The sequence below is a fragment of the Diadema setosum genome, chromosome 18 (genome assembly GCF_964275005.1).
Source record: "Diadema setosum chromosome 18, eeDiaSeto1, whole genome shotgun sequence".
In the NCBI taxonomy this organism is placed as follows: Eukaryota; Metazoa; Echinodermata; class Echinoidea; order Diadematoida; family Diadematidae; genus Diadema; species Diadema setosum.
The window spans coordinates 12,157,775-12,170,421 of NC_092702.1; the positions used below are offsets into that span (position 1 = coordinate 12,157,775).

At 45.0% G+C, this 12,647-nt stretch overlaps 1 protein-coding gene across 1 annotated transcript; it reads left to right on the top strand.

Annotated features, from left to right (window-relative positions):
- Positions 1-10,167: 10,167 nt before the first annotated feature.
- On the top strand, positions 10,168-11,756 carry LOC140241991 (craniofacial development protein 2-like). The gene is made up of 2 exons (XM_072321734.1): positions 10,168-11,062; positions 11,662-11,756. The coding sequence occupies exons 1-2, from the start codon at positions 10,168-10,170 to the stop codon at positions 11,754-11,756; spliced, it is 990 nt and encodes a 329-aa protein (XP_072177835.1).
- The last annotated feature ends 891 nt before the right edge of the window (positions 11,757-12,647 follow it).

Below are 12,647 nucleotides of genomic sequence, written 5' to 3' on the forward strand. Positions count from 1 at the left end.
TTTTTTTTTTACTTTGTGTAGTGTCAAACTCATGGACTCATTTTGGAGTGACGTCAGGGATCACTCGAAGATTTTGGAGTGATCCCTGACGTCACTCCAAAATGAGTGAAAATGAACATTTTCACTCAAAATTCACTCCAATTTCACTCGAAATTCACTCTTTTTTGTATTCACTCTTTTAAGAGTGAATATTTTCACTCGATTTTTTTTTAAGAGAGTGGGTTGTATGACTTGTGAGCGGTATGACTCGTGGGCTGTATAACTCTTGGGCTGTATGACTCGTGGGTGTCGGTCTCGTGGCGTGCACCCATTCTCTACGATCTTACTAAAATATATATATACAGAGGGTGACGTTGCTGATCACATGAACAGCGCATCTTCACAGCTCTGCATTAATAATCTTTCTTTCAACCTCATTCTTATTTGCATATTGCCTCCAATATCACTGTTCCGCAAACATGTAAATTTAAATATTCCATACATACATATTTGTCCGATTTAAATAAACTGTTTTGTGTCTTTGTTTTCTCCTGTTTGATAAAACCATCTGCAACACAAGAGCACAAGAACACAAGATCTAGACGATAGGGCCATTCACGCAATGCTCATTCTCATTGGAAATTATCGTCATACTAAAACTTATGACCATTTCAGTAACAGTGCAACGCAGTCAAAGGTAGAATATCTTGTATCGTCTGCATCAAATTTGTGGAGCTGGTAGGCCTGTAAAGTATCTGGGTAGTAGGGTTCCTGGTTCGAGTCCACCAACGACAACGGATACCCTTGATTGTCAAGGATTATCTCAGTCTTTTTGAGGGAGCTTGATGCCATCAGATGCTTTATTTGTGGCGACCGGTACATAAACAACTCATAATCAAATTCATTAATGCAAATTAAACATTCGCGAGGGATGAGTCATGCACACGGACAGCGTGAAGTTGCGACATGTTGGTGAAAGTCGCTCTTCAGCTGTGCCAAAAGCCGCCCAAAACATTTCAAGAAAATCAGTGTCGGGGCTTTTAAACAATCCATTAGAATTTCTATAACATGATTTCCATCACTGTTTAGAATACCGACCCCATTAATCTAGAAATAATTCTATTGAGTTCAAATGGTTTCACACCCAAGCAAACATGGACACATTAACACACACAGCACACAATGTATTTGATTTAATTTCTTACACGCGATAGCTTTCACGTGGAAAAAATACATGCATTAAACATGTTAAAAGCATGCACATGTATCACTTACTCGCAAGATTCATTTTGAAACAATGTAAGAATGCAGGATATAAACAGATATAGGTATTCTTTTCTAATCTTATAAAAAAAAATTACGTGAACATTTGTGTGCAGACCAAAGAGACACTTGTTAGGCAATTAAATGACTCTCTATCCCTACATCCGATGTACATGGTTATGATGGTGTAACTAACGTTAATGCAACATATAAGACTTTAAAGTTCAACAACTTTCACACTTAATATGAATATTCGATTTTAATTGAAACTTCTACTGTTCTTGTTATTTGATCCTGCTCAGTTAACAATCAACGTGAATATGGATTTGATATCATATATATATATTTATATGTATGTATATATATACATTTATATATATTTCATATCATCAACATCATATGGATCCTATATTTTACTTTTTCTCTCTTATCTCTCTGAAAATCAGTACGATTCAAGAATGTTTGATATACCAGTTTTTCCTCACAGTGCCGATAGAGAGTCACATCGATCGGTTTTTGATGGTTTCTGACAAACTGTGGAGCCTGACCATGAATATAATAATATCGTGGTGACCTATAATGTACTCGTCGTAACTATGGGAAAATGTCTGACCTGGTAACCTCCGCTCTACATAATATACCATTGCTAAGTGTGAATTGAAGCAGAGGTGGAGAGTGAGCACGAAGCAGGTCAAGGCTGGTATCCCGTGGCGAGGGCAGCGAGGGAATTCAGGTGATGGATGATTGCGCTTGCTTTTGATGTGACGTGAACGCCAGACAGAAGGCATTCATTGCTTTTGTTGTGTTTTATCCCACGAATGTATGAAATGTGATATGTTTGCTTTTCTTTACTTGATTAGCATGTGCGGTGAATTGTGTACTATAGCTTAGATTTATTACAGTATCCCTCTTGGGGGAACGAGATTATGAACAATATTACAAGAAAAAAAAAAGGGTCTAACTTTCTTGTAAGTGAAATAATGATATAACAACCAGTAGGTAGCAAACAACAGGGGCCCGTTGCATAAAAGTTACAATTATGGTAACTTTGCCATCCAGTGGTAACTTCCATGGAATTCTTGATTTTGATTGGCTGTTGAGTATTGTTGCCATGGTAGTTACCACTGGATGGCAAAGTTACCATAATTGTAAATTTTATGCAACGGGCCCCAGGATTTTTAAGGGAAGGTGTCAGACCTTTTATCGCTGAGGCCCGTGGGGGGGGGGGGTCAAGGTCGATGGTACCCCCCCCCCCACACACACACACACGTTTGAAAATTTCAAACAAAAAAATATGAAAAAAAAAGATTATTCAGGGCTATGTGAATGACTAAATCTTCTTATCTGTCACTTCTGGATCCGCGTGTGCGTCTTCACTTTGTAAGCCTACTATATTAACGTTTATGGAGGTGTGTTACGGCACATTTTGGTAACTTCACATTTTGGTAAATTTACCAAAATGTGCAGGACATTGACGGCACATTTTGGTAACTTTCTGCTCCTCCACAATCATCACAAAAACAAATTGTAAGTGCTGTTGGTTTTTATCCCTACCGAATGAGTTCGGCAGCCTATAAAGGCCGTGTCACACCTTTCCGGGCGGCAAGCTACGCGGGCTTGTTGCGAGTAAGGTTTTTCCAGCACGCAGGAAAATTATCTCGCCCGTAGTTGCCCGGAGCTGCGCATGCAAGTCCGATTTATCTGCAGCCAAGTTTTGAGCAGCACCTCGCAGGCAACTCCCACGCAGGTACTTCGCAGTCCCCGTATGCGGTCAGCGCGGCCAAGATAATGACATTCTGTCATTTCTGTTGGACTTCTGCCATTCCTTCAGATGAATTTCTGAGTTGTCAGCCCCCACGCGCCTGGCACGTAGGTCACACAGAATGCCCGCAAGAAGAACATAAGCAGCACGCATCCAGCAAGTAAGACACATGCACAACTCACCCAAATCCTTGTCCGCCCTCAGAAATTGTCCGGTATGCTGAAAAATCCTCACAGTCACACGCAACAAGCCCGCGTAGCTTGCCCGGAAAGGTGTGACAGGGCCTTAACATGGTTACGGGTAAAAAGGATTTGCGTGCGCACCTCCGGGCCACTACGGGTGAGATACGTGCTAGGTACTGTTACGTGCAGGTCATCTGCGAGAACCTCCGGGTGGTAAAAATTGTTCTTCGCAAGTCGCACGCAAGGCTTGCCCGGAAAGACAGGCCGTGTCACACCTTTCCGGGCAAGCTACGCGGGCTTGTTGCGAGTAGGGATTTTTCAGCACGCAGGAAAATTTTCTGCGGGCGGACAAGAATGTTTACGAGTTTCGCACTTGTGTCTTATTTGCTAGACGCGTGCTACTTACCTTCTACTTGCGTGTATTCCGTTTGACCTGCGCGAGAACTTTGAAACCGATCCGTTTTCTGTTACGAGCTACTTACGGGTATGGTTGGACCTACTACTCATCGACCGCCTAATGTTTATTTGCTTGGTAAGAATATTTAACACTGAAATTCACGTACAAAACTTGACCTACGTGATTGAGAAAATCCAGCACTATCAAATACCGTTGTTCCCTTTTTGATTCGAAGTTTCAGTGCAAAAATATCGCCGTCGAACTTGCGTGGCCTCGTTTCAGCTCCCCGCGGTAAAGCTCCTTATTGAGATTGACCGCTGTTTTTGCATTGACAATGCACGCAAACCGAGTTGTATTGAACACCGTGTTGTACGAAGCTTTTTAGAAACTTCCATAGACATTACATTACGATTCGGTGAAAATATTCATTCGAAATTTTGTCCTTGATTAAAACCATTAATGAACAGTGAATTTTCGCGTTTTCCCACACCATCCTCATCAACGGTCAAAGCCAATCCATTTTTATGTGCTCTGCGCGCAGTGAAGTGCGTACTAAGCGCTCTGTGCGCCAATGTATACGCGGTCGGTTTCAAAAAGGGAGGGCTACCATACTGGGAAGTACCTGCGTTGGAGTTGTCTGCAAGGTGCTGCCGGTAAGGGTCTTCTGCTGGTGTTCTGCGTGTACCCCCGCAACTCACTCGAAACATATTTTGAACATGCTCAAGGCCTTGTAATACCGTATCTGGGAAAGTTTGACTTGCGGGGAAGCAAATTTGCTACCCGGAGCTCTTCGCAGTTGGTCCGCACCTGACGGTACCTAGCGCGTATCTCGCCTGTATTTGCCGGGAGGTGCACACGCAAGTCCGATTTACCCGCAGCTAAGTTTACAGCATGACCAAAACTTTTTCCTGGTGAGTCGTGGGAATTGCCCGCAGAGGTACACGCAGAACGCAAGTAGGAGGCCCTTAGCGGCAGCACCTCGCAGGCAACTCCCACGCATATTTTTCGCAGTCCCCGTATGCGGCCAAATTAATGACATTTTGTGGTACTTCTGCCATTCCTTCAGAGGAATTCCTTCACTTAGTTGTCAGCCCCACGCACCTGGCACGCATGTCACACAGCATACCCGCACGAAAAGCAATCGCAATAGCTCATTCGAGCCTTCAGCTCGGGTGAGCTAAATAAGTGTCTTGCCTGTCTTTACTGCAGGACCATATCACCTTAAAAGGGCATTGTACCGGTTTTTTATATTTTTATATGTTGTTCTTTTAATTCTAAAAGACCCAGCGGTGCAAACAGAATCAAAATTTCATAACGATTAAGTCCGTAATTTAATGTTAAAATGGAACTTTTTAGGTGAGAATTATGCTAATGAGCTGACGAGCCCGGATGTTATGATGTCACAGGTGCTCTCACTATTACTGATTACAAGTGCTCGCATACGCGTGCGTTAATTCGTATCGAGTAGCAGACGACGCTTAGGCCTAATTTAGCTAGCAGGCGGCGCTTGTGTACTGTTCTATCCATGTAGATATCTCAAATTTCAGTAAACCAAATCGCACCAAAATTACAGGATATACTTCATAGCATATTTCAAAGTATTCTCTTATATTTGAACGAAATCAGAAATCGAGAAGTATCAATATTGACGTCGACTTTCAAGTCGTCACTCAAAAAAAAAAACTCACTCTTCGCGAGAGATCTTGGCGAACGCAAGATGCACAATCTAGAACTGAAGTTAGCCGACTAGTACTGTGCGAACGGGGAATTTACGCGAGAACTAAACTCAAAAGTGTAATGATTTTTGCGACTTGTGTGATATAGGAACTACATTTTTCATTCAACTTACCACAAATAATTTGTAAATTTATTTATTGCCCCCGATTACTTGAAAGATTTGTCTCATGATATTAAATGGCTAACGTCAGTCTATGCGTGCGCAGCAGGTAGGTAGGGCCTGGCCGCAATCACTCGTGTTAGTCGTAGAGCAGATTATTTTTAGCGACGCCGACAGGAAAGTCGACATCTGCACTTACGCTTCCCGACATGTGATTTGTTTCCAATTAACGTGAGCTGTTGGATATGAATCATAAAGTATTTCCTGTGAGTTTGGTGCCATTTGGCAAGGTGAATTTTGAGATATCTACATGGATACGGAAGTACGCTAGCACTATACCTACACGTAACCAGCGCTGGGATCGCGAAGCGGCGACACTGTGTTAGAATCTACGTGGTCAGGCCACTCTTCCGAGATATGGGTCCTAGTAGGCCTACTGAAACAAACTGTTAGATCTCATTAGTCCTTGGTGTAAATAACACCACTATGAGATTTATCTCGACTACAAAACATCGGAAATCCATAAAGCAGATACCTTACCTGAAAAATCCAGCACAGGAACAACAGTGCCTGCAGGACAAGGGTCCAGATCTAGATCTGGAGTCTGGACTTTCGTCTGGACTTTCTTCAAGTTCTGGCAGCAGGGGTATGTAACGTTATGCTGTGCCTTAGCGCTGTGCACATAGGGCCTACAGCTGCAATGTCGACGGTGAGTGAGTGTAGGGCCTACTCATCAAAACTTGGACTGCCACGTAGAACCTACTCCTTGACTGCTCAGTAGTCCTAGTCCTAGTTCTAGTATTTCAGAGTCTATGTGTACTGGGTACCGTTTTCATCTCACTAAGCGTAAATCGTGCGTGCCGTATCATCTACGTTAGATAGTTTGAACTGGCGAACCATCGCTCGATCATGATCATCAATGCGTAACGTTACTTACACACAGTCTTCTATGGGCAGCACGTTCGGATAACTATCCCAATTTCATTTTGCATATCTGGAATTTCCCCACAAGTTTTATCAAATAAAAAGCTGTTGAAGAGATTGCTTTTAAAGATTAATAGATATTGTTTAACATGTCTATTATAGCTCCATATTGCAATTATACTAGATAACAGCTTTTGCAGTACTTCGTGTGAGAATTCATCAGTAAATTGGCATTATGTAGTTCGTCTTGCTAATGTCGGAGTTGTGCACCAAGAGCACCTGTGACGTAGGCCAAATTGTGTGGATCGTTCCATGGCTTGCTCGTTTTCATTTTTTTTCAAAAAATCAGTACAGGCTTATCCTGGGTTTTACAATCCTCTCTTTCCAGTAGTAGGCATGCAGTAGAAAATGTCAGTACAGTTTTCTTTTAACTCCTTGACCGTATCATATATCTCAAGCCCATCCATCGGTTTTTAGTTCAGTTACCACAATGTGCAGATTGTCCAAAATGTGCAGGCAAATCCACTTTTAACTGCACATTTTGGTAACAATTGATCCCGTCAGGTATAGGTGCACTATCGGCACATTTTGGTAAATTACCAAAATGTGCAGTTACCAAAGTGTGCCGTGACATAGTGACGGCACATTTTGGTAACTTGCACATTTTGGTAATTTACCAAAATGTGCCAATTTACCAAAATGTGCCGTTACATGGTGGACCACAGAGGGAGCTTTTGCATTTTTTTTAGAATTGAAATTGAACGATTTGGCGCACGCTTTGACGGAATATTTGCAAAATTTTTAAATACAAAATTCAGAGGCATTGTGAATCGCTAAATCATGATATTTTAACCTCTTGATCCGCGTATGCATCTTGAAGGTGGACCGAAGGAGGTGTAAAGAAAGGGGTGTAAGGATTGAAATTGATCGATCTGGTGCACACTTTGGTGGAATGAAAAAAACAAACAAACGAGAAAACTAAATATTCATGGTAAAATCTGTCACCTCTTCATGATCCGTATATGCCTCTTCACTGTGTCCCTACTAAGTTTATGGAGGTGGAGACTGGAGAGAAGGGGGGTTGTGTATCCATCCTCCCACACGAGGGATATATATATATATATATATATATATATATATGGTTGGCATCCATTCGTCTCGAGAAACGATGGCGTAGCACTAGCTAGGCAAGAAGTTTGCACTGCCTTGAGTGGCTGTAAAGCCCCACTCTTGAATGGCAATCCTTAGAGCACTTGCAGCAGATGAAGTCTGTTGGGGCCAATACTAAGACTGCCCGTGCCTTTCTCTTAGCTCTCCTGTCGGTCTGCTGTACATGCCTTACAGCTTCAGCTCTCTGAACGCCCTCCCTGACGGTGCCTCTCCATAGCGGACGATCCTCAGCTACACCTTCCCATGTGTTGGTGTTGATGTCCATCGTCTTCATGTCACGTTTGCACACATCTTTGAAGCGGAGATGCGGCCTTCTCATGGGACGAGACCCCTTGCTTAGCTCTCCATACAGCATGTCCTTCGGGATGCGACCTGGTTCCATTCGACGCACATGACCCAACCACTTCAGGCGTCTCTGGCTGAGGAGTGAAAACATGCTGGGAATGCCGGCACGCTGGAGGACCTCTGCATTTGTCACCCTATCCTGCCATTTTATGTGCAGGAGTCGTCTGAGGCAACGGAGGTGAAAGGTGTTGAGCCTCTTCTCCTGGCTAGCATATGTTGCCCAGGACTCAGAGCCGTATAGCAGGGTGCTGAGGACGCAGGCTTGGTAAACGCAGAGCTTGGTGTTCTTGGTCAGCTGACTGTTGTTCCATACGCGCCTGTTCAGTTTGGCCATGACTGCAGTAGCTTTCCCTATCCTATTGCTTATCTCATTGTCAAGGGAGAGGGAACTGGAGATTGCTGAACCAAGGTAGGTGAAAGAGTCCACTTCTTCCAGATGTGTGACATTAATGGAGATGTCTGGAGGAGAGTCAGTGCCTTGGGTCAAGATCTTAGTCTTTTTCAGGCTGATGGTTAGTCCAAATTCGTTACAGGCATGGGACAGACAATCAACAAGCCTCTGCAATCCCGCTTCTGTGTGCGATACCAGAGCAGCGTCGTCAGCGAACAGCATTTCTTGGATAAGAACCTCTCTAACTTTGGTTCTGGCATGCAGTCGGGCGATGTTGAATAGCTTCCCATCCGCTCTGGTACGGATGTAGATTCCCTCTGTGCAGTCAACAAAGGCGTACTGAAGGAGCATGGAGAAGAAGATTCCGAAAAGTGTCGGTGCGAGGACACAGCCTTGCTTCACACCGCTGTTCACAGGGAAGGCATCAGAAGTTCTCCCGTTGTAGCAGACTCTACTTTGCATGTTCTCGTGAAAGGAAATGATAATTTGGAGCAGTCTCGGGGGGCATCCAATCCTCTGCAGGAGACTAAAGAGTCCACTTCGGCTGACCAGGTCAAAGGCTTTCGTCAGATCTATGAAGGCAATGTACAGCGGCTTTTGCTGCTCACGGCACTTCTCCTGCAGCTGGCGTAGTGAGAAGATCATGTCTACTGTAGATCGGCCTGCCCTGAAGCCGCACTGTGACTCTGGATACACCCGGGAGGCAAGACTCTGCAGGCGTGCCAGAACTACACGTGCGAAGACTTTTCCCACAACACTTAGGAGAGAGATGCCTCTATAGTTGTTGCAGTCACTGCGGTCTCCCCTGTTCTTGTAGACAGTGATGATACTGGCATCACGCATATCTTGGGGTACGTGGCCTTTTTCCCAGCAAAGACACAAGAGCTCATGGAGATGTTGCAGTAGTACTGGCTTGCCGCTCTTTAGAACTTCTGGTGGGATACCATCATTTCCAGGAGCCTTCCCGCAGGATAGACGGTCAATGGCTTTGCTGAGTTCTTCTTTTGTAGGCAGGGCATCCAGCTCCTCCATGATTGAAAGGCTAGGTAAGGTGTCCAAGGCAGCATCTGTTACCTTATTTTGGGCTGCATAAAGTTCCAGGTAATGTTCTACCCAGCGTTCAAGCTGCTTACATTGATCTGTGATGGCTTCTCCAGTCTTTGTCTTCAGTGGTGCAGTCTTGATGGCGGTGGGACCGATTGCAGCTTTAATGCTGTCGTACATGTCCCTGGTATTTCCGCTGACTGCAGCTGTCTGAATCCTGCGGCACAGGTTCAACCAGTAGTCATTAGCACAACGGCGCGCAGTCTGTTGAACCTTGTTGCGAGCAGTTCTTAGGACATCGTGTGTGCTAGAGATGGGGTTCTGCTTGTAGGCCAGCAGGGCTTTCCTCTTGGCTTCAACATCTGATTGCATCACATCCCAGTGAGTTTCGTACCAATCTTCGCTCCGACGTTCCTTCTTCCCGAACACAGAGAAGGCTGAGGAGTAGATAGTATCCCTAAGGTGGCACCATTTACTATCAATATCATTGTCATTTGGAATAATCAACCCTGCTACTAGTACCACGTAACCTCGTACAACCTGCCACGTGGTCCCACTGCCTTGTGGTTATCTTCGGGAGAAGAAAAGGCTAAGGAGTAAACCCTACAGAAATCCGGAGTGGAGTCCCTAAGGCGGTCGAGCAACGTATTGCGTTACCTTCCGGCAACTCCTGCAGCTGTGCTGGTGCCAAATTGTATTGGTTCATCCTTTCCTTTGGACTACATCAGCAACGCCGAGAGGGGGAACTTGACGTGTGGGCAGCACAAGTTCTCCACTTCACATCAGCCCAGGCTCGTAGCACTCTGGAGAAGACACTCCAGCGACGTCTTAAGACGTCGACACCATGTAAGAAGGAGAAGTTAAGAAGTGAAAATGAAGACTCCAACTCTTCGGCTAGCAACCTGGAACGTTCGAACCATGTGCCCTGGTTTTAATAACGACATCGAACAGATTAATGATGCCCGAAAGACTGCGGTTATCGACAAGGAACTATCAAGACTAAATGTTGACATTGCCTGTCTGCAGGAGACCCGTCTGGCAGACAGTGGTTCTATCAAGGAAGCCAATTACACCTTCTTTTGGAAGGGTCTGTCACAGGACGACCCAAGACAGCACGGGGTGGGCTTCGCAGTGAAGAACTCTCTGGTTTCCACCATTGAACCACCAACTGGCGGGACAGAGAGAATACTCACTCTGCGTTTGTCTACAACAGTGGGCTTCATCAACATCTTCAGCATTTATGCACCGACACTCTGCTCCACCTCAGAGACTAAAGACCAGTTCTATGAAGAATTGGATGAGATGATATCCAGGATCCCCAGCACTGAAGGACTTTATCTTCTAGGAGATTTTAATGCTAGAGTGGGAGCTGACTACAACACCTGGTCTTCCTGCCTCGGCCACCAAGGCACGGGAAAGATGAATGAAAATGGACAGCGGCTGCTGGAGCTGTGCTGCCATCGTGGTCTGTGTGTGACAAACACCTACTTCAAAGGTAAAGAACGCCACAAAGTCTCCTGGAGACATCCACGGTCTCAACACTGGCACCAACTTGATCTTGTCATCACCAAGCGTACAGACCTTATCAGTGTTCTCCACACACGGAGCTATCACAGCGCAGACTGCGACTCAGATCACTCCCTCGTCAGTAGCAAAGTGAGATTGATGACAAAGAAAATACATCGAACCAAAACCAAAGGTCTCCCACGCATCAACACCTGCTGCATCAACGACCTCGAGAGATGTCGACGATTTCATGACACGTTCAGTGAGAAAATGATCACTTCAATATATATATATATAATTATATATATAACAGCAATTAGTTTCTGCTCGGAGTCCTAAGAAAGTATAGATTCACAACAGTAGGTCAATATAAAAACTCCGTTAGAGACGTATATTTGACGAATTTTCGCCCATAGGGCTTTGTCAAGTCAATACATTAGACATTCTATTTTGAATCAGATACATAAATCAAAATAAAAGATGCGTCGTCAGTGGTAGCGCGTCCATAACAAAATGCGCACATACACAAGTAGCGCACAAGGGCGCACATACACAAATAGCGCACAAGGTAGGACGTCACAAAGATAACTAGGAAGGTAAGTAAAATACAAGAAGCGTACAAAATAGGACGTCACAAAGAACAAAGAGAAAACACGTCACAAAGCAAGGAGGTAGAAAATTGCAGATGAGAGAGAGAGAGAGAGAGGGGGGGAGAAGGAAACGAAGATAAAAAAGAAGGATTATTCCCTAACGGGGAAAGAACGGAAAGAAACATTCAGTCTATTGGGTTGAAGGCAGCCGAGGCGACGGATTAGTTATACTTCTTGTAGTTTGCGGACTTCGTCTGTCCCACCATGACAGGTCGTCATTACACCGATCTTCAGGTGATTAATGGTGTGCCCGGGGAGGTTGAAGTGCCGGGCCACTGGAATTCCCGGTGTATTGAGCCTTACTGATCGGAGGTGTTCGGTTGCGCGATCTGCTAGTCTCCGTTTCGTCTCCCCTATGTAGATCTTGTGGCAGGCTGTACAAGTGATCGCGTAGATAACATTCTCAACAGTACAGGTGAACCGATCGCGAACAACCCAGGTGTATTTAGGGCCTTTGGTGTGTGCTGCTCCATCCACATGGCTGCATGTACATTAAACTCAGCCTAGAAGGAGATCGGATAAAGACAAGCGTACACTACAAGCCTACTGATGCGCATTGCTATCTGAACTACTCATCATCTCACCCACCCAGCTGCAAACGCTCAATACCGTTCTCCCAACTCACTAGACTCCGCCGTCTCTGTAGTGATGATGAAGACTTCCAACAGAAATCACATGAAATGGCCGGTTTCTTTGAACGGCGTGGCTACCCTAAACAGGTTGTCAAAAAGGCGACAAGAAAAGTTTCTAGCTTGTTGGTCCACACGAGGTTGAAGGTCCAGGCACAGTCTGAAGCAGATTTGGGATGCGGTACCCAACCATGTGGAAGGAGAAGGTGCAACACATGCAGTCATGTGGATGGAGCAGCACACATCAAAGGCCCTAAATACACCTGGGTTGTTCGCGATCGGTTCACCTGTACCGTTGAGAATGTTATCTACGCGATCACTTGTACAGCCTGCCACAAGATCTACATAGGGGAGACGAAACGGAGACTAGCAGATCGCGCAACCGAACACCTCCGATCAGTAAGGCTCAATACACCGGGACTTCCAGTGGCCCAGCACTTCAACCTGCCCGGGCACACCATTAATCACCTGAAGATCGGTGTAATGACGACCTGTCATGGTGGGACAGACGAAGTCCGCAAACTACAAGAAGAATAACTAATCCGTCGCCTCGGCTGCCTTGAACCCA